This window comes from Heliangelus exortis, chromosome 1 (genome assembly GCF_036169615.1).
Source record: "Heliangelus exortis chromosome 1, bHelExo1.hap1, whole genome shotgun sequence".
Classification (NCBI taxonomy): Eukaryota; Metazoa; Chordata; class Aves; order Apodiformes; family Trochilidae; genus Heliangelus; species Heliangelus exortis.
Window position 1 is genome coordinate 87406789 of NC_092422.1, and position 22782 is coordinate 87429570.

General features: G+C 41.9%; 1 protein-coding gene across 1 annotated transcript; it reads left to right on the forward strand.

The window, feature by feature from the left end:
• Positions 1 to 1037: 1037 nt before the first annotated feature.
• TMPRSS3 (transmembrane serine protease 3) lies at positions 1038 to 19982 on the forward strand. Its single transcript, XM_071758481.1, has 13 exons — positions 1038 to 1055; positions 2373 to 2514; positions 4500 to 4610; positions 5403 to 5519; positions 7383 to 7506; positions 8535 to 8660; positions 9431 to 9474; positions 10279 to 10444; positions 11923 to 12092; positions 13495 to 13590; positions 15160 to 15302; positions 16789 to 16941; positions 19962 to 19982. Exons 1-13 carry the CDS (start codon positions 1038 to 1040, stop codon positions 19980 to 19982), a joined length of 1431 nt encoding a protein of 476 aa, XP_071614582.1.
• The last annotated feature ends 2800 nt before the right edge of the window (positions 19983 to 22782 follow it).

Here is a 22782-nt window from a genome sequence, read left to right on the forward strand (position 1 = left end):
TTTTTAAAATTTTATTTATTTTTTTAAAAGACATCCCAATTCTCAGGGAAAACTGCTGAAAAGAATGGTATAAGAAAAGGTGAAAAAGACCAGATACCATAGTCTAGAAGATGTGAACAGCTAAAAGGGATGGTCACATGATGTCCTCTTTGGAAGCATCAGTTTCCATCGTGCACAGCAAACAGACTGAACATCTTTCCTCATCACAGGCATCTTCCAGATACATGGGTTTTGTCCTGGAAAACCTTAAATTCTTTTCTCTCAGGACCCTTGTTTCACTTACACATCCATGGCTTTTTGCTTCATCTCACATCCTCCTTCTTCCCTTGTCCCTCCCCTCTGCCATTAATCTCTCTTCTTAGTAACAAAAATCAACACAAATTATTAACACTCTTGAACGTCTGATGAAGCTGAGGTTACATTTTCTAAATCCCAGAATACAAGTGAGATACTGCCTGCAAAGTACCTCCAGAGAATTGTGCAATATTTAATTATAAAAGTTATCCATAACTTGGGTCTTGAATGAGTCTTTAAAAAAAAAAAAAAGTTTAAGTGTGATCTTTGCTGCAAGCAGACAGCAAAGGCTAAACCAAGTGAAGAAAGAACAAGGTCCTGGTGTGGGGAAGAGATGAAGCATCTGATGTTTCTGCCTTCTGCCAGCCACAGCTTTTGGCAGACTGCTGGAATTTTGTCAAAAGATGAGCAAGGGCAAACCTGTGTCATGTGTGGTGCTTCTTTGCCAGGGGGTTACAGAGAGGTTTGCAAATATTACCTGACCCTTTTAGGCTAATTAAAAAGCATGCTGAATTTTTATCTTCCCTTTTCCGTAGCCATGCCAGCCGGGGCTACCTGATACCCCTCACCAGGTTGAGTTACAGCTGCTGCTGCTCTAACACTGAGTGCAACAGGGGATGAATGAGCAGGCAGCTGCGGGTGGCTGGGCTGAAACCTTTTCAGAGCAAACTGGCTTAGCGACCTCACAAATTCCTCTTGGTTTCTTTTGATAATGAAGACAGGAAACGGTTTTGCCTTTAACTATGACTTCTCAGGAAGAGGTGAGTGAAGATTTGGGGGCGTGCGGTGTCCACTAAATAAACAACACGTCAGTGTCAACTTCTGTGTAGTACTCTGCACAATGCTGTTTTGTTTCCTGAGAGGCAGCTTTAAAAATCATGAAGAGCAAGATATCCTTTTCTCTGCCTTAAAGATAGTATATTCTAAATAATATTTAATTTATGGTCATTGAAATGTACAAATGAAAGAGTAGAGCCCTTATTGCAGTTGTTTGCTGAAAGGTGAAAAGATGTTGCAGGTGACTTAAGGTTACAGTGTCATAGACAAAACATTCTTTGCCTAAAATGTGTCATTGTAATAATTTCTAAGACTGACTCTACAAAATTTTACATCACTTTTTACAGCTTACCAGGTCCACTCTCTTTTACAAACCTGGACCTACTTGACACCACTGTGGGGTCAAAAGTCTGATTTTTGTTGTTAGTGACAGGGTACAGAACCAGAGCCAGAAATTAGCATTTCAAAACTGTTTGCCCTGAGTTCTGGTGTAGCCCATTCTAGTTGTTTTTCACTGTGTAGAAAATGGTCAAAGGTTTTCTGGGGTAAAATTCAGTGGGCCCCTGCATGCAGATCCTGCAGGTGCAGTGCAGGTGTCATATGCTTTTTAACCTTTCTCATGTTTCTTATTGCAGTTAAAGAGCAGAGAGCGGATTCACAACCCCAGTGTGAGTTATTAGAAGTAGCTACAGTGGTTCAACAAATTTGAACACAAATTAACTTGAGTAGTTTGCTGGTAAATTGATTATAAGACCTTTTCTCATTAACAGAGAGGGCCACAAAAATGATTAGAGGGCTGGAGGCCCTCTCCAATGAAGAGGGGCTGAGAGAGTTGGGGTAGTTCAGCCTGGAGAAGAGAAGGCTCTGGGGGGACCTTGTAGTGACATTTCAGACACCCTCTTAAAGTGTGTCTGTGAGAAAGATGGGGACCAACTTTTTAGCACAGCTTGTCACAATAAGACAAGGGTTGTTCAATTAAAATAGGGTTGATTTAAACTAGATATAAGGGGGCAATGTTTTACACTGAGGGTGGTGAAGCACTGGACCGGGTTGCCCAGACAGGTGGTAGAGGCCCCATCCCTGGGAACAATCAAGATCAGATTGGATGCAGCTCTGATGAACATGATCTATTTGAAGATGTCCCTGCTCATTGCAGGAGGATGTTGGTCTAGATGATCTCTAAAGCCTCCTTCCAACCTAAACTACTCTATGATTCTATCATTCTATAATAATATGTTACAAGGTGATTACTTTTTTTTTTCTTCTTTTTTTTTTTTTTTTTTTCTCTCCAGTTGAGTCAGGTAGAAGAATCAAATCCCACTACTGGAAGTCTTGAAATCATCACTATTGCAGAGGATGACCCACCAGTACCCATCCAGTTTTCCTTCAAAAGATTTTTCTTCATACCACAGGCAAAAGTGGATCCCAGTGCAGATGGTTCTGGTAGGAATACTGCACAGCTTTTTGACCTTTGTAATCTAAGAGGCTAATACAGTTCTTTAGCCTTGCAAAACTACTCTTGCCCACTCAGTCAGAGAAAACAATCACTTACAGGGAGAAGAAACACAACCTCACTCCAGCAGCTGTGAGGTCTGCCGGCACATTAGCAGGTGATGACACCTCGTGTCAGCTTCTGTATGCAAGCATTTTTCACAGCCAGATAATTCACACACTTCAACCACATAGCAAATATTTGTCTATGACTTTCAGACACATTTTTGAACAGCTTAATTTGAAGTTTTACCAACCTGAAAACTGGTCCATTGAAAACCTGAGTATACAGAACAGCATCCCTGGAGGAATAGCATGCAAGTTTGCTGCTTCCCATAGATTTCATAACAAAAACAACCATTGACTTCATCAGAGGCAAGTTGAGCATCAAGGATGAAGACAGAGCAGTTTAATTTTTCTAGTCTATTAGCTTCTACAGCTATTTAAGATTTTTGGCATACCAGACACCAACTCCATTGCCAAAACCAGTTATTCAGCTGATGCTGAGAGAGTCTGTGTGGGCTGGGACTTGTGAGTCTATAAGGAATGGGAGACTCCTCACCCTTGACTGATTGCAAAGGTTTGCCAATCTTAATTCAGAGCTGAAAGAATGAGGGGGTGAAGAGCTGCATGAATTAAAATTGAAGAAAAGTTTCTGCCAGTTCCTGTGTGTACCCAGGACAGAGCTGTGAATACTATTTTCCCATAGTTTGTTCTTTGTATACTAAATACATTTGAAACAAGTGAACTATTCATTATTTTCAGTGGAATCTGTTGTTGTCTTCCAAACTGACAATACCACTAAGTTGAGGTCCACTAAGGAGGTGGCTGATGAGCAGGACCAGTTCAGCTCATGAAATGTATTCAGCAATTGCTACTGATGTACCTTTTAATTTAAGATGCATCTTTTTTCCTTGAAAACTCAAAACTCAGACTTGAGCCATTGCTCAGTTCTCTTTTTGTCTTTACAGCAAAACTTTGAGCCAATTGCCTTTTCCCACATTTTTCAAGGCAAGTTTGGGGGTCCTGTTTTCTGCAAATTCAGTTTTCTATCATCTTCTGTTAACCTTGTTTATGAGTCCAAAAGGACCAGTGACTTTCCCACTCCTTGTCTTGAAAATCTATTTACTAGTTAGTCCTGTCTTTTTCCAAAATCCCTACCCCTGTTCAAATCTATATGCTCCTCTTACTTGTTTCTGTGCCTCTGTTATGCCAGCTCAGGAGGAATGCATCACGTATAGAACTAAGCTCCTTGGGGCACCAGGCAGAGCTATGTGGCTTCCATCCTCTTCCGAGGGTTTCCACTGAGACACAGTTCTCAGAGCAGCCTCCATCTGGGACTGCTGCTGGAGGGAGCACTGGGACCATGGGCTTGGAGTCAGAAAGCATCACAGAGAAAACAGTCAAAAAGAGGAAACTCAAACTAATTTGTTCTTTGATACTTCCACTGAAAGAATTTGTTAGCCCACTTGAGCTTTCTGAAGTCTTCGGAGAATATACCTGTACCCTGCACACAGGTTTGATGACACAAAATAAAATGGGTCTAAATTTCAATTTCTTTCCAGGACTCAAGTTTTCAGGAGGGGTGCTTGTATATTTCTAAGGTTTGCAGTGAGATGTAGCCCATGAAAACAGAATTTAAGAGCTTGTATTCTTGATGACAGTGAGGCAGGGCCAGGTGCTCTGTAAGGGCATGGTTCAGACCCCTCCCCAGGCTAATGCTGAAGGGGTGTATGAGAGCACCAGACAGCCCCAAAACACTTGAAGACATATTTGCTCAAGGGCCTGGGGTTCTGAATCCTTCCAGTTCAGGTCAACTCACTAATTTTTTGCAGGGGTTACTATTAACTTCTAGCTTAATGTTAGATAAATCATTTTCATTGCAGACTCAAGCTGGTGCAACTTCACAGGAGCTGCTCTCTCTGTTTGCTTTCTAGGAGATATCGAACCACCTTCAATATGCCAGGCTTTTTTTGCCCTAAAATACTTTCCATATATCTGTGGTTTGTTGATTGCAGTAATCCTAGCAGTTGCCATTGGCCTGGGTGGTGAGTACAATTAGTTATTCATTAAGTTCTCACTTAACCATTCACATGCTTAAATTTTCATGAGTCTTTTACTTAGAATGGAATTAAACTGCTACTGTGGCTTGTTTGCTGAAGTGAAAAATCTTGTTTATGTGATGCTTTTAAATTTTATTTACATGTAGGGATAAAATACATCTAGCTCTTGTGAGAGGACTGGTGTAATATTTACAACAATAGGGAACCCACAGCTTCAGGAAAACATTCTCTAGTAAAACTTCACCCATTCCTCTCAGGTGTGAGCTAAGAGTTTAGAAACTGTGAGAAGCTTCAGGTTGCATACACCATATTTTTGCCCTGTCATTTAGTTCTTTAAATTTGTTTCCAATGAATTAAAGAGCTTTTCCCTGTCACAAACAACTTCTGGCAAGAAAATGCAGAATTACTTTATTTGTAACTGGAAAGTGTGACCTGCCCAGGTCTAGGTGCCAATTATATCAATGCTTGAGGGTTCCTTCACACCTGTAAAAGTAATAAGCTCTTTGCTGCTGAGGGGCTGGGGCACCAGGCAGAAACTTTGCCCTGGAGTGAAACATAAACTGAGTAGAGGGAGCACAGACAGCAAGGTTGACTCATCCTACAAATCATCATTAATGGATGAGTTTAGCTGCACCATGTACCAACCTCCAGGTTGTATTTCAAAATTTCCTAGAGTACGGGAACTGTCTTTTCCTTCCTGTCAGAAGTGTTAAATTAATATCCAAGTGTGTTTTCAACACCCTGTTTTTTGTTTTGTTTTGTTTTCATTCTTCTTAGTCCAATACAACTGCATTGGGAAGTTTCGCTGCCGATCATCCTTTAAATGTATCCAGAAATCAGCCAGGTGCAATGGTGTCTTCAACTGTAAAGAAGGGGAGGATGAGTATGGATGTGGTAATTTAAATTTGATTATAAATCCCTTCTACCTTTTCCTGTAGCATCTAGCATTTTGTCAAGAAATGCATGTTGTAAAGAGTTTGGGTGAGACAAGAAAGATAGAGACTGATGGATTCCCTGCTGGTATTTAAAAACATGTGGATGAATCACTTAATGACATGTTGATGTATATATTTTTTATTTCTTGGTGGGGGAATTGGGATCTTGACAGTTGAATGTAGTGATCTTAGAGGTCTTTTGAAACCATGGCAATTCTGTGGTTCTCTGATGATCTAAATCATCACTTTAGAGGAACAATCTCTCTGAGGTATTTATTTACAGTTTGTGAGAAATCAAACTGCTCTGAATATAAATACAACGATTGCTGAATGTTGCTACTGCCATTCTGGGGATGTTTCTCCATTAGAAGTATAGATGTTTCCTGACTAGTAGGCCTTCCTCTGCCTGCTATTTAGACCATCACTGCATTATGGTATATATATACAGCATTATCTGTATTCACTGGCACACAGTTACACTGTGCCAGTTCTGAAGATTGCAAGAGCCTGTTATTTTTAAAGGGACATGGGAACAGATAATCACTGCCTTTTATGCACTGTGTACTGTGGAGTTTGCTGCTTTGTGTGTGAAATGTATGCTACTGTGGTCTGAGCTTCTCTCTGCAGTGGTCTCTGGCATCACATGGCCATTTTCAATGATCCCTCCCTGTCCTGTGCTATGGAAGATGACAGTGGTGTTTGCAGCCACTGGAGGGAAAGAACTCTAATATTTAGGATATATTATATATATTATCTATGTTAGTAAAGAGAGTAACTGATCTTTAGATTAGTTCTCTTGTAACTGGTACGTACAGTAACTTCTGTACCTACAGGTAAGGAGACAGCAGACCTTTCCACCTGTGCAATTTGAGGAATGAGAAGAACCACGAACTTTTGGCTCCAGCTAACCCCGAGCAATGTTCTCAGCCTTTTGCATGTTTTCTCTTCAGGCCCATGTGGAGCCTGTGGACATCAGCCTTTCTTGTCTGCCTTTGCAATGCCATAACACTGTCCTATGGGCATCCGCAGAAACACCCCCCCTCCAGCAGTGCCCATGTGTGTGGTCTTCCTTCTCCCTGGGGAGACCATGTAGATGTGCCCTTCCCTAGGTCTCTGTGCCTCCTGCTCACCCTGGACTCTTCAGCCCAGGAGAAGAGCTGGTGTAGGGGTGAGGAGGACATGGCAACGTGAAGGACTGTGGAGGATGGCTCTGTCTGGGCATCCTGCAGTATTTACTTATTTATTTTGGTCTCTTGTCCAGAGGCAGCACAGCTTGCAGTCAGTGCCAGCTCCATGGGTCAGCGCATCCCTGTGCCAGGCTGGGTGAAGGGAGCAGAGCCAGGATGGTGCAGGTGGACAAGCTCCCAACTTGCACACTTCTCCCCTCCTTTCTCCTCTCCTCCTTTATCCCCTCCATGAGCAGGTGGATACAAATGCACCCACCTCTCTGTTCATCTCTTATCATGATTGTTTCCTTGGTGCCACTCATCTACAACTCCAACTCACTGTTACCAGCAAGGCAGCCTTCTCCTTCCTTATTAGAACTAGCATCCCCTATACATTCACATGAGCATAGACTTTTTCTCCTGGCTGTTCTAGCTCAGTGTACCTTGGCTCCCTTCCTTAAGAAGGGGGAAAATAGAATCACAGAAAAATTCTGTCAAAGAATCGAAGTGATGAAAGAGAAAAGTAGTAAAAACTGAATGAGCCAAGAAATGCAGATGCCACAGTGGTGCATGACACACATACAGTTGTGTATGTATTGTATACCTAGTGCCTCTTTTTCACAACTCACTCAGGTTTTTTCTTCTGACTCTCAAAGTCAGGCTGAGTGGCAAGAAAGCAGTGCTGCAAGTGTTCACCTCTGGATCCTGGCGAACAGTCTGCTCTGATGACTGGAGAGCAGAGTATGGAAATACAACCTGCAAACACCTGGGTTTCTCAAGGTATGAATACAATATGAAATAAATTTTATTTGGCATTTTGAACAAACAGGTTTTCAAGCTTTCAAACAAAACTTTGTATTCATCCGTGCTTTAAAAGAGAATTCTGCTTTTGTGAATGACACTGTTCCCGCATTTGGATGATGTGGGAAATAGTCCTGGGTACATGTGCACTGCAACTGCCATTTATTACTGATATAAATCCTGGGTGATGGCTAAATACAAAAGTCTGGTTACATTTTCCTTATGGCTTGCAGATGCCCAAGTCCTACTCATCTCCCTAGCAGCTTGCAGTCTGTCAGAAAGACACTAAAAAACATATAAACATTTTCCATTTTGTTTATTTCCTCAGTAGAAAAGTTATATATACAATTCATGACCCTGTATCTGTAAGGAATTACAGTCCACCTCACAATTAGAGAAAAACCTGGTGAGGTGGTTCTTATTGGATTGATCCTACCCCTAGAAAAGCACCATTTCATTCACAAATTTTCAGATTTAAGGAAGCATTTGAAGTTGCGACTTGAAGTGATTCTCTGTTATTTCTTAACATGGAGTAATCCTGATTTCTGCGTATTATAGTCAGGGGTATAAAGCTTCTTGGAACAAATTATTGTTTCTTTAGGATAAAATACCTCTCATTTGTTCAGTGCAAAAGAGAAGAAAAAAAAATTAAATTATTCATCATCCCTGCTGCAAAACATAATTCTAGAAAAGCAGCTGAGCTTGTTAGTGCTTTAGGAAATTTGCCACACTGTTACAATAAAAGACTTAGTGCAATATTAGAACTAAAATTTACTTTGTATGCCAGCTAAAAGCCTCTTAGCATGTGTGACTTCCACACATGATTGTATGAAAAATATGTTCACATTATAAGAAGTGTTTCTTGGGGAGGATGGGATTACTTATCAAGCATCAGAATCTGCTTATTGTGGTTGCCACACTGGGTTTTCATTAGCAGAACTGCTGAATTATTTAAACAGATTACTGAAATGCTGTCTGAGGAAGCTGTGTTTATGGTTTATTTGCAGTTTTGTGAGTTCAGGTTACTTGCCTGTGGCTGCAGTTGAAAAACAGTTTCAAAGACATTTCGTATCCCTCAGCCACTGGTTATTAGCTGATCAAGTGACATCCCTGCACAATGCAACAAACCTCAGGTATGTCTCACCTTGTTCATTCTGGCAGAGAGATAGATTGAATAGGAGAATTACTAATAGTTTCAAATTGTTGCATATTTTTTCAGTCATGTAGCTCTTCATAAGTGGTTGGTGTTGTGACTCATCATAGAGCAAGTATGCTGCTGGTACACTAATGAGGAGCCTGATCCAAGGCCCATTAAAGTCATCAAAGGCTTTAAAATGAGCTATTTGGAAAGCCTATGTGTCCCACGACCCATTTTGGTTATTTTTGTTTTGCAAACAGATAGACACCAGGCACTTATCTTTTCCCATTGTACAGCAGTTTGTTTCAGTTTACAGATCCCTAGATATTTCCCAGTGGGCTTATGAACCCTGTATGGTCCATTTCTTTCTCCTGACAATTGCTTGTTTTTCTTAATCACCTTTCAATGAGAAACAAGCTATGGGTCCAAGGAGACTGCAGATCAAATGTTGAAAATTGCTGATGAGCCTCCTCTCATGGAAGAGTGAGACACTTTTCAGAGAGACAGCGTATGATCTGCATGCTCCTGAGAGTGTCTCTGCTCCTAACTTACACCCTTCAGCTAGATGCCCCTAACTTAAGTATTTCATTAAATAGCTTAAGTAGATTGCATGAGTGCACTACTTTGTGCCTCTTTCAATATATGAGATATTTACATTTATGTGTGCAGAGCTGTACAGGAAGGTGACACAATATCGAAAAAAAAAACCAACAACAACCAGTATTTGTCAGTTGGGACTAACACTGCACTGTCTTTTCATCTTAGAGAGGAATGCACATCTGGCAATGTGATCATCTTAAAATGTTTGGGTAAGAATCAGGAAAAGCGAAAAGAGAATCAGAAACTGTCTTTTTTTGCCTGCATGGCAAAAGTTGGGAGAATTTGTGTACCATACCATACCGTACCATACTAAACCATACTATACTATACTATACAACAGTATACTATACTATAATTTTATCCAACCAAAGGAAAATTATATTGCTTATTTTAAAAGAATTTCAGAAAGGGACAGGCTGGGAAAGTGGATTGGGAGCACCATGCAGTAGGTGTGTTTTGGTGAGAATTACAATAGGAAGCAGACATTTCAGGATTGTGACTTGGGTCTGTGGACCAATAGCATAATTCCAACTAATTGCCATCTCATCTGGGAAAGGCAAATTCTGTCTTAAGATTGGAACTTTCATCTCTCCATGTCAGCTAGTTTTCAGATATAAAAAGTAAAAAAAAAAAATAAATCAAACAAAACCACAAAAAAACTCCAGAAAAATAATTACCAGGGGAGAGGAGATGCTTCAGCCTGCCTACTACATGGGCCCCCAGGACCCTGTGTAGTGAAGGAGGGAAGAACAGTGGGTTTCACAGCTCAGCTGAGCACTACATCTGAAGGGAGAAGATCTGATCCCCACACCTCCCATACCGCCAGGAACAATGCTGTAGGGATGAGAGGAAAGAGGAGAAGCTTCTGGGGGAAGTCACAGCTGGAGTTGTGGGCAATGGAAACAGGGACAGTTCTCCTGCAGAGACCTCAGCAAGGCTGGGAGTAGAGGGGGACAAGGTGACAAAACCACGCTTACATTTCCCCCGTGGACCATAACCTTGCTTTCTGGCAGTGTGTGGGACACGGGCCAGCTATGGGTCACGGATTGTGGGGGGCATCCCGTCCTCCCCCCGGCAGTGGCCCTGGCAGGTCAGCCTGCAGTTCCAAGGGCACCATCTCTGCGGAGGGTCCGTCATCACCCCACGCTGGATCATCACAGCTGCCCACTGTGTCTATGAGTAAGTCCCCAAATCGTCTTGCTCGGGATGTCCCCCTGCCGAGGAGGGCTAATACACCATGCTTTCTCTTAAAAATAAACTGCAGGAGAGAGTGGGTTATCCTTACATCATGGGTGTGCTCAGTGGCATTTGAAACATCTCTTTGTCTTCTTGCATCAGTGCAAGTGTTTGTTGAACAAAAACCTCCCCAAGAAGTGGTCCAAATCAGGTGCCCCAGTCTTCGGGTATTCTGGGCACTCCTATCTCCCTGGGAAATCAGGCTAAAGCAATGTTTAAGTGCTAGATTTTAGGTATCCCAAACTGTAATTTCTGTACATTGCATGTGAGTTAACAGCTCAGGAGGAATTTGTATTTGGCTGCTCTGGTACTCTGAAGCTCCTCAATAAATTACAGGATCCTCTTCAAGGTAACAGAAGCAAAGAGTGGTTATTATACTGTGCTTAATGTGCTTTAGCATACACTCTCTGCTCTTTTTTGTGCTGTGTGAAGTAGTATTTGAGTTGTAAGTAGATGCTAAACAGTTATTTAGACTCTTCTTCCTTGTGTAACTATAAGTATAGGCCTCTCACTTATTTATAATGAGTTGACCGGTTATGGAGTTTTTTTTGTTGCCAGATCTGCAGGAAAGGTCTTCTCACTATTACAAACTTCAGGCTACTTTTGCCAAAGACATTTAGACAGCTAAAATGGGATCTGTTTGACCAATTTTAGGTGCCCAGAGCATGGATGACTGCTTCTGAACAAATCCTGTAGGATGTATTTTTACCCAGTGGAAAGAAAAGATGGGACAGACAAATCCCTCTCTGAGATCCACTTTTAAGGCCCTGTGTTGCCATAAAAATAGTTACTTAGGAATTAAGCCTTTTAGAGCTTTTGTCCTTAGCACTGTGCTGCACAATCCAGCTGTTTGTGGTGTGTACAAAGGCTGACAGGGATGGGACCTGGCAACTCAGCCCACAACCCTGGAGCCTTCTCCCAGCATCAACTCACAGCAAGCCTGATGGGGTGAAGCCAAGAAGAGCTGCTTGTATGCTGGAGACTGAGAGATGTGGTTGCTCATGAACTGGGGGCAGAAGGAAAGACTCTCCATTGAAAATGCCTTGCTACAAGTGCCACTGAGCTAGCCAGATGGCAGAGTACAGATGTGCCAGGCAGCAGCATCGACTGCTGTGGCATCACATAGGAAGGCAGAAGGCTTTGTAAGGTCCTTTGTAAGGATTGCAAAGCCCTAATGTGTTTGTAGAGAACCGCACAAATAATATACTAATGACCCACTGTGTTACTAAAATCAGTCACCCTTCCTGTATTTTTGGAAATTACACACAATACATAGCCAGTATTAATAGATAGGTAAGAAAGTACAGCCGGCTGTAGTGACTCCCTTGTAGAGTTTTGTGTGGTTTGTAAGCTCAGGGGACAATTAGAAAACCCGAGGGTTTTCTTGAAGTTTTTTCATTCTCTTCTACCTCTTGTTTCAGCCTGTACTTGCCGAGCTCATGGAGTGTGCAGGTTGGTTTTGTGACTCAGCAAGACACCCAGGTTCATCCATATTCAGTGGAAAAAATTATATACCATCGAAATTATAAACCCAAGACAATGGGAAATGATATAGCACTGATGAAACTGGCAGAACCGCTTGCTCTCAATGGTAATTCTTTCTGTTAGCTTTCACTTGACTTTTTCACCTTTCTAGCTAAAAGCGAGAAGGGTCTTTTTTAATCACAGTATGGGAAATTTCTGTTGGTGTCCTATGCCTGACCCAGGACAGTCAAGTGGATCTCCACCATCTCTAAAACTGATGAGAGATGTGCAGAGTAGATGTAGTCAGCTTTCTGCTGAGCTGCAAGGCAGCAATCCCTGTTCAGAATACAATGGCAAAACTCCTCCAGCCTCAATATCAGGAACTCCATATCCAGGCAGAGAGAGCAACACCATGGGCTCAGGGCTCTGTAGAAAGTTCCCAGTAATTTCTGGTATTGGCTTCCTGAAAACATTTTATAATAGACAAACATTAACTTTATTCTTTCTAAATATTTTTCCTATCTAAAATAAACGCCCCACCTCATTTTACTTGGAGGTCACAGAGATTTTTATGTCTTTTATGTGTGTATAGGGATTATAGATTTCAAAGGGAAGAATAGGAAACAAATATAATGATGCTTTTGAACTAAAACTATATTTTCTCATTAGGATGCTACGTATAGCTAACACAGATAGTGAATTGAAATAATGTGTAATGATATTGTATAAATTTACATGATCACCTGCCACTGCCTCCTAATCATTGTGAGCTCTCTGCAAAGGGGAGCTGGCTCCCTCTGACACACCTAGATCATCAGTTCCAAAATCAAGTGTCCTGAAATAGTTCAAATTTTCAATTTGAATTAAAATTAAGCTTGATTTTGTTTTATTTTGTATCTTAGCTAGTGCTGTTGTTTTTTGCTTGGGAGGCTTTCAAGAACAGTAATGGCTTCATGCCTGACCTACATACATTCTATGCCCTAGGGGAAATGGGGGCAGCTTGGGGGGTTTGGAGGCTTGAGAACTGAACCCCTAGGAACTGCCCAGTAATAAATACCTCATGCCTTACCTCTTTTTGATCAGTACCAGCTCATCTCGACACACTGCATCTTGTCTTCACAAGCATCAAACACTGATAATATTGCATGGCATTCAGCACCACAGAGTAGAGAGGTCCTAGAACTCTATGAGTGGGAAGCAAAGAGCACCCCAGAGCGTACGTGGTGCATTTCTTGTTTGCTCATGCTGCAATTACTGACATGCCAATACTTCCTTCTGTTTCTTCATGCTGTAAACTAATTAGTCCTGGCACAAATGTTGTTTCATACCTTGGCCATGAAACAAAAGACCTGCAGAGCTGCCAGGATATTTGATGTGTGGATTTGGTGATTTTTGTAACAACTTCACTGCAAGTTAAATCCTCAAGTTTTATTGAGGCATACAATTTTTTTCTCCATTTTCAAAGCAATTATTTCTTCTCTCTCTCTCTCTTTTTTTTTTTTTTTTTTTTTTTTTTTGTCTTTGAATAGGTCACATAGAGCCAATTTGTCTGCCTAATTTTGGTGAACAGTTCCCAGAAGGGAAAATGTGTTGGGTATCAGGATGGGGAGCAACTGTGGAAGGAGGTATTTTTGATTGTCTGCTGTTGAGTATACTACATGAAAACATAGAATGATAGAATGATAGAATGATTTTTATTGGAAGGGACCTTAAAGATCATCTAGTTCCAACACCCCTGCCATGGGCAGGGATACCTCCCAGTGGACTGTTCCAGTGTCTCACTGCTGTCATAATCATTGATTTCTTTCTAATGTCAAACCTAAATCTACCTTTTTCCATTTTAAAGCCATTATCTGTCAACTATCACTACATGCTTTTGTAAAAAGATCCTCCCCAAATTTTGTGGGCCCCTTCAGGTTCTGGAAGGCCACTGAAAGGTCTCCCTGGAGCCCTCTCTACTCCAAGCCAAACAACCCCAACTCAAGAGAGTGTAAAAACCTACCAAAACTGAGAAAGGTTCTAAACCCCTATATCCAGTGCTATACAGTACATCGACCTATGTATAGGCATATACCATTTAAGAACACCTTGCATAAAGTAGATACAGGATTTTTTTTTGAGCATTGCTCAACATTAAATTGTCTGGAGTATGTGGAAAAAGAATATTCCTAAATTGTATGCTCACATTGAACTGCATGGGGCCAAAGGAGACAAAAGTGCTGTACTAACCCTAATCACAAGGAATGGATGATTATACTCTTTGAAAAGGTTGAAAATGACATATAGATAGCAACACCATCCTGAGGGTTTTACTGTACCTCAGTCAAACAGGCTCTGCCTTTTATCACTTGAAGTGTAGAAAGCACAGCACGAATGCAAGAATCAACCACCCATTTTTTCAGAGAAAGTATGTACTCCTTTTCAGGCAGGCTGGATGACGTATGAATTGGATCTGTGAATAATGTCAAAAAGAAAAAAGGATTTATTTCCCCCCCTCCCATGACTCACAGATCACGTTAGTCAATAATACCTACTGAATTACTATGACTTCCGTGTGAAAGATGTATACATTCTCAGGTCACTGTTTTTCATCATTCTTCATTTGTTTCATGTAAAATGTTCCTGTTGTTCAGAGAACATGAACAGTATGTTACCTGACCTACAGATAATAGTGAAAGGTAGGTTTACCACATAAAAAAACACCTATGAATTTGCAATAGATGGTGTGCAAATATTCCTACTAGTAGAAATGATTCATTCAGACTCTGAATAAAGTAAAATAAATATTTATAAAATATACCAGATGATTGCAGGTGATTTGTTGTCTAACAGGAGATAAATTTGAAACAAATTTTGGCACTGCTATTGAAGACAGTGTGCAACTAGCCTTTAAGTCCATTGCTGTTATTGATTGTCTAGTTTGTAGTAGAAATATATAATGTACAGCTTTATATTACATATTGTGATAATTTACAGCTCTATACTGCTGCTAGTTACTGGATTCTGTAAGTGATGTGGTGTCTAGTTGCCTTACTTGTATGTTGTCATTTCAACCATATTTCTTTCACTCTTGTTTGCCAGTTCTTCACATGCAAAACCATTTTCTGTTTGTAACTAGAGATTAGTTTCAAAGATAGAGAGGTTTATTTTTTTACCTTTTTGTGTGGGTTTTTTTCTTTTTTTTTTTTTAACAGGTGATACATCTGACACCATGAATTATGCAGGTGTTCCTTTGATTTCTAATGCAATTTGCAATCACAGGGATGTTTACGGTGGGATCATAACTTCTTCAATGCTTTGTGCTGGTTTCCTAAAGGGAGGAGTAGACACCTGCCAGGTATGGAAGTTTCCAAACTGCAATTGTGCTCATTAACAACAGCAATGGAAAAACATGAATGATAAGTTATCAGAAGGCACACCCAGGCTTTTCTTGGGCAAACATTTGGTTTTGTGCCGTTTACTGTGTTTACCATGAACATCAATCACCGACTGTGCACGCATTCATGTGCCACAATTCCCTTCTTATCTTTCTTCTGTGGATCATATCTGATAGTTCTGAGGCCAAATTTGCTTAAGACATTTTTTAATTTCTTGCATTATGCTACAGTATGGTGCCATCCTTCCTTTACCCTGCCTGTGACCTCTGCAATGAACTGTCCTGCACTCTGTGCACCTTCTACACTCTGTGCACTCTCTACACCTTCAAGGTGTAGAAACACCATGGTCAAAAGCATGTATCAAGAGAGAAGCAGAAGCTTGTGATTTTGGAAAAAGTAGAGTGAGGCGGGGAGAAGAAAGAAAGTGAGAGGTGTTTGAGTAACTCAGACAATTGGTAATGATTCTGGGGGACAGGGATTCATAGAAGTGATGGATCAGAGGATCCTTCACAGTGGGGTGGTAACTCGAAATCACTGTCAGTCACAATTGTGCCCACCTTGTGCCAGAGTTTATCCCCATACACACCAGCATGGGCTCACCTAGCTAATTGTAGATGAAGAGCAAGGGCCTAGGAGGAACTTCATGTTTCCAGAGTTGCTCAGTCTCAGTTGTATGTGGGATAAGACAAAGCAAAAGCATCAGGTGCACAGATCTTCATTTAAGAACCTGTCTGAACAATCACCCCAGCATGGGACCTGGCACTAGAACATCATGGTGTCTGGGAGAGCTGCCCAAAGGCAGCACACTCAGTGTATGGCTCCAAGTGGCAAAATGTATGGCTATGTCAAAAGCTCTTTCCAAATTCTCTTTTTTTCCATAATTGTGCCGGCTTTGATGCTCATAGGGCAGGAAGCTGTCCCAGCAAAATAAACTGAGAGTTTTCAGTGCTTAGATGTGAGTCCATTGAGTTGAATCTTTTTACAGTGTCTGGGAAGGACCAGAAATCAGTGTGTGAGACTGCAGACAGCAGCAGGCAGGGAAGGAGATGGGACACAAGCTTGCTGTTGCAACCCTGGGCTCAGCTCAGGAGGCAGAAGCATTTTGAGAGAAGTAGCTGTGAGACACCAGGACCATGGCATGGAGACTGCAGATTAGTGATGCCCTGCCTGCAGGACAGGCACACTCCCTGGTACCTAAATGTTGCTTGTGAGCAGGCTTCAGTGTTGCTTCTGTTGTACTGTCTTGCTAAATGGGGATAGAAAAATGTCTCAGAAGTCTTCAGCTTCTGCTAACATATGCTTTCCCCAGGGCCCAGAGCAAAACCTTCAGAGCAAAAACTTCAGAAGAGACTCTGAATTACTGAACTATACTTCTCTCCCTACCCCCCAAATAGACAATCCCTTTTTTTTCTGGGACACTGACAGTTTTAATCCTTTCTTCTCCAGGGAGATAGCGGGGGCCCGTTAGCATGTGAAGATATGAGTGTCTGGAAGTTGGTGGGAACCACCAGCTTTGGCGTGGGCTGTGCAGAAAAGAACAAGCCAGGAGTCTACAGCAGAACTACCTCCTTCCTGGACTGGATACACGAACAGATGGAGGTCTGGGTTTGGCCTGCGCCTCCGTCTCTGGTGGTTACTTTGCTCTGCCTGTGCCACATGGGATTTAGTTCAGATTTGTCACAGCTGGGTTGTGTCATACGGACACGGGTAACCCGAGGGTGCATCTGAGGATCTGGGAAGGTTTGGGCACAGAAAAGGCAGAGAAGGGTGTGGGGGTCATAATGAGACATGGGGAGCAGCAGGGCAGGGGTAGAGAGTGGAGAGATGCGTGGAGGTGACTGGGGAGATGTCCTTAAGACTCAGAGAAGGGAGGTGTGAGAGGGCAGAGTGGAGATGGGGGGCGAGGGAACAGATGCCGGGAGACTTTATCTTTAAGCCATGAAACTGCTGCAAAAACACCTGGGAGTGGAAGCTGAGCAGGGACAGATAAACTGGTGAGAGGAGGGCAACAGTGTTGTCTGGAAGGAGAAGAGAGGAGATCAGAGGCAAGGAAGTGGGGGGATGCTGCAGCCCCCTGCACCTGCTGGAAGGGCAACCTGCTCTCCAGCAACCAGTTTCTCTGCTGTCATCACCTCTCCAGCACTGCCAGAGAGATGCTGGTTTCAGTCAGTTGAGCAAGGGGATTCGTTGTGCTTTAGGTGGGCTCCAAGACAGGGATCTGTGGCCTAAGCAGAGGTATCTAGAGCCATTTTAGGGGCCATTTTAGAGGCCCCATGTCCTGCCTGGCTCATGGGTGTCCCTGCAGAAGGGCAAGGATTTGCAGCTAGCCCTGGTTTGTATCCATCATTGCCATAAGAATGTCTCACATACCCTCTTATGGCTCAGGTAGATATGGCTCAGAGGATCTGTGAGACACCTCAGGCCTTCTGGACCAACTGCTGGAGGTCAGGCAAAGTGCCTAAGATGTTTCAAACGGTGTTTGGTGGTGCCCTGGTAGGATCCTAGACACTTAGCTCACAGTTGGGCACCCCTGCACAGGCTCTTAATTGTCATTGCTTAGCTCCATTGCAAAGCCATCTTAAACACCAAAGAGTACATCCCAACCTGCTCTGGTCTGCTCCTTACACAGTGAGGTGACAGAGTTGTTATTCCAGCACCCAGTTTGCCAAAATGAATGAATAACTTAATTAATTAATCAACCCAATTATGCCACTCCAGCACCAGCAATACAGCTCCCAGCTCCAGCTGTGCCATTGTGATGGACACATGATGAAACCACTCCTGCCCTCATCTTGGGTGTGGAATATGTGTGACTTCATCCTCAGACCAAAGTGCCAATGCCAATAAAGCATCGACAGACAAGAAAATGGCCACAATAAGCTTATTTGTGCAATTTCAGTTCTGTATACTGTATGACACACCCTGTTTTAAAAACCTACATTGCACACAAAGTTTTATGCTATTACCTGCCTACCTATCAGTCAACAAGGTTAAAGAAAACAGGGTAATATGTTTACAACTTTAAGACCTAGAGTAATACTCTTCTTCTTCCCCCCAAATATGTACATCATTGTGATGCATTTGCAGATTAAAAAAGCCCAAACATTTCAGATCAGGAGTTTACATCCAATGAAAGCACAGATCTCCACTATAATGAAGTGATCAAGAGGAAAAAAAGTATAGCTTAATCTTTGTTTAGCTAAATGCTAGCATTTTTCACAGAGACATCCTTCAGATGAAAATATTAATCCATCAATTTATCCTCTTAGAAAGGCATTTCAGCTGCAGCATAGAAATGCACACATTTTTTTAATGGACTCTGAAACAAAGCAAAAGAAAGTAGGACTAGTGTGCCTTTGAAAATGGGACCAAGGGAATGGCTCTCACCTGCCAGATCTGGGTTGAGACATAATTGTCCTGATCTGCTCTTACCTGCTGTTGTTCATGGTGGATTTAGGTTCATTTAGTCTCTGCAGGAGTTTATGTGCTTTCTTCAAACTAAATTAAGCCTTGGAGCTAGGACTTAGCAAAGGAGTTAGGAAAGAGGCCCGTTTTGTTCTAACCCAAAAGGGCCCATTTTGTTTTGTTTATCTGGCAAAACTGCAAGATAAAGAATTCGGGCCCTAAATAAACCTTTACAGGATTTCTTTCTGAAAAATTTTATAGCAGCCCTGGCCTGTCAGGGCCAATCATCTAGTCCCAGGCATGATCAGGCATTTGTGTTCCCTAATCTTCCATTTCCAGATTTGAAATCTGAATAAAGCACTTCTGCCTCTCAGATTTTCAGGGGCATTCAAATGTTGTCCTAAAGGCTCTCTCCCGTGAATGCAAAGAAAGTGCTTTATTGCTTTCCTCTAAGCAGTGAAAAGTAGTTGATGTCATTTAGCAAGATGTTTCTCCAACACTGTGCACCTAATTTCTGCTGTCTATTTTGACAAACTCTACTCAAGGAAGGAAAACAATGTTTATAGCACTAAGGGGAGTACCAGTGACCTACATGCATTACAGTCTGAGAAATACTATGCATTAGCTGTTAAATCTGAGCAAATATGAAAGCTTCCCACACCAGGAAAAAAAAAAAAAGAAAGAGAAAAAAAAAAAAAAAAAAAAAGAAAAAGAAAAAGAAAAAGGAAAGAAAAAGGAAAAAAAAAACAACAAAGGAACAACCAAGATGAAACACAAGAACACAAGGAACCCTTTCAAAACCCATTTAACTCCCTGTATGGATATGTCCAGGCACACAGTGTCTAGCATTATTACTAATATATTCCTATATTCCCCACAACCATATTTCTTTATGAGCCTTGTGTTCCTTTCTTAGCTCGTGCAAGGTTGAGAAAATAAAGCAGCAAGAATAGTGAGAGTAGCTGATGGTGTTTGCTCAGCTTCATATGTTTGAGCTTCACTCAATGGGCATTTGACCACACCTCTTCTGTTGAGGTGAGTTGTTTTTCTGATGAATTTCAGGTGACAAAACTGGCTCCAGCAGACCTCAAGCTCCTTTGGCCACCCTTTAGTCACTTTAGTACAATGGGTAAAAAAAAAGTCATTCCCATTCAGAATTCAATAGGCAGCAACAAGACCATTTGAATAAATGCATAAATTATTTTGCTTTCCAGAGAGAAGAACTACAGACCTGAGGAGAGCAGTGGTACCCTGGCATTCTGAAAGCCCACATCACACTTCAGCCCCACAAGAGGACCCACCACACTCTTCTGGACACCTGCCCTCAGCTTTGTATTGCCACAGAACACTTCTTACCACTTGTTATTGGTACCAGTAACCGTGCTTAATGGGAACTGCTGTGAGTTCAGCCTCTGTTGAATGGAAGAGGTGGTTGGATGCTCAGTGAGGGGAATGCACATTTACTGTCAGATACAAAAAAAAGGAAAAGTGCTAACACTGATAACCCAGGGTGCTATACAGCAAAGTTCAGAAAGTGTTTGCAATTGAAAGACTGGAGCAACCTCATGTCAGGTTGCTAGTTGGTTTTGGTACTTCCCTTCTAAGAACCAGACTACAAAAAGTCTTTCTCTGAAACTATCCATATGTATAAGGTCCATCCTCTGTTGCATAGGTACCAGCAGCTTTCTTTGAAGCCATTAAGCAAGCAGGAAGCAAGCAGATGGCAATTTTGGCAAGCACTTGGCATTTATGTTCAGCTCTTCTTAGAAAAAAAATCTGGATTCAAATCTTGTATCATGGGGCTGTGAACAAAACCCCTAAAGTAGAATTCTTACGTATTTTCTTGTGAGAAATGGCTCTGAAACTACCCAGCAACACGCAGGCTGTAACTTAATTGAAAAGTTCTGAGATCACTGAACAGTCTTAAGGAGAAGAGGACCTTCTTTACTGCCTTTTGATAGGCTAGAGAGCCAAAATCATTGCTCTACGATGCACCATGCAGTTCGATAGCCATGAAATACTCCCACGCTCATAAGGTGTAGTGCAGTTCACCAGGGCACTCGGGCTCAGCCACCTTCCCTGTTTTCTCACTCTTTGTACCTACGAGTAAACTCAGTGATGCAGAGGGATTGCTGACAGTCAGGCAAGGGACAAAATACCTGAAGTACTGCTGCAGTTTTTCTTGTTTTACAAGACATTTTAATATAACAGCTTTGTGTTGCTAGGTTGGAAAATGCCTGATCCTTTTGCACTTGTCCTTTGTAAAAAACACTTGGGATGAAAGTTGTCGATTTTAGAACTGATTGGCAGGGACTAGGTAGGATGAATTATGGATAATATTGCCAGAGCTTTTCAGTATCAGCCAAAATAGATCTTATCATCTAATCAGGTGCTGCTGATCTGTTCAGAGCGTGGGTTTGGCTGCAGTCTGCGTGCTTCTAGATCGGTATCTGCATTAGCACTGTCATCCACCACTGCTGCAAGTGCTGGTGGAATCAAAACTGCATTCTCACTGCAACACAGTACATCAAAATCAAGACAGAGCAGCAAAGCTTCACAAACTGTTGACCTCCACATTGCTCTGTGGAGACAAACTTTGATCTCAGAGGACACTGCATCAACACCTTTCACCCTGGTTCAAGAAAGAGCGGTGCAATGGGAAAAATCCTTCCAGAAACAGCACATTGCTAAAAGGAAGAGGGAAGTGTTATTGCAGAACTGACACAAAAACTGGAATGCAATGGGGAATTTCAGCTTGACAGAACCATGATGGAGTTAAAAGAAAGAATGTGGAAACCTTGTGTAACTAAGATACTTTCAAAAGAGTTCTAATGGTCAATGTTACGATAATATTTTCACAGCCCCAGCATGGTTTGCATTTTAGTATTATCAGCAGTCTGTAAATGAGGGCACTGCTCTCTGAAAGCACCACTAAAAATTAATTTTGGACTAATTCTGTTTCCATAAAAAGACTGTATGATAAGTGTCCATTGTGGCTTGCCTTTATATTAAAGAGAAATCCAATGTAAAATGTAGAAAGCTACTGAACTCTTCCCAACAAGAAGCCACATTGACCTCCAGATCAATGACAGTCATTTATGGGTAGAATCAGCCTGGGCTCACAGAGCTGCAAACCTTCCTTCTTATTTCTGTTATCCCCTTGCTGTGGTATCCTACGTATAGGCAGAATACAAGAAAGACTCTATATAGCTGAATTTTCCTCCTCCAACTTATGCAATCAACATGCAAGCTGGAGGTTTAGAAATAAAGAGAATCATATCAGCATATTTCTTTGTGTTAGCCCAAGTTAACACAATGTATGGGTCTTTAGGACATTTTCTGTGGGAAAAGATTTAGATGAGCACAGATTTATTCAAAGATAGGTAAAGTGTATGTAGCTGGTTTCTACTGTTAGTATTTCAGCTGGACTGAACTGGGAGACAAAAAAATGACTTTTCAGAGAGTGCACAGGGAGATGAGAGGGAGCACAGGTGGGACAGCTGACTGCAAAGGGATATTTCATGCAGCATGGCAGCATACTGAGCATATAAAGCTGGAGGAAGAAGGAAGGGGTTCAGAGGGATGGCATTTCTCTTCCCGAGTCACCCTTACATGTGGTGAAGCCCAGCTGGGAAGGCTGAACACCTGCCTGCTGATGAGAAGGAGTGAAAGAATTCCTCGGTTTGCTTTGCTGGCATGTGGGGGTCTTGCTTTACCTATTAAATTGAATTTATCTCAACCCATGAGTTTTTCTCACTTTTACCCTTCCAGTTCTCTCCCCCATCCTGCCATGGAATAGGGACTGAGTAGCTGCATGGGGCTTAGTTAAGAGCTGGTGTTAAGCCATGGCAGTCCTTTTTGGTGCCCAGCATGGGGCTTAGAGGGTCTCAGATAATTACAGGTTTGATTGGAATGTGCTAGACTGAATAAATGGCTGTTAGTGCTGCTCAGCTGTTCATTGCCAGGCTCCTGTGCTTGCCATGGGGATTGCTGACCTTTCTGCACATTCCAGTCCAATGTTCATCAGTGGCTGCT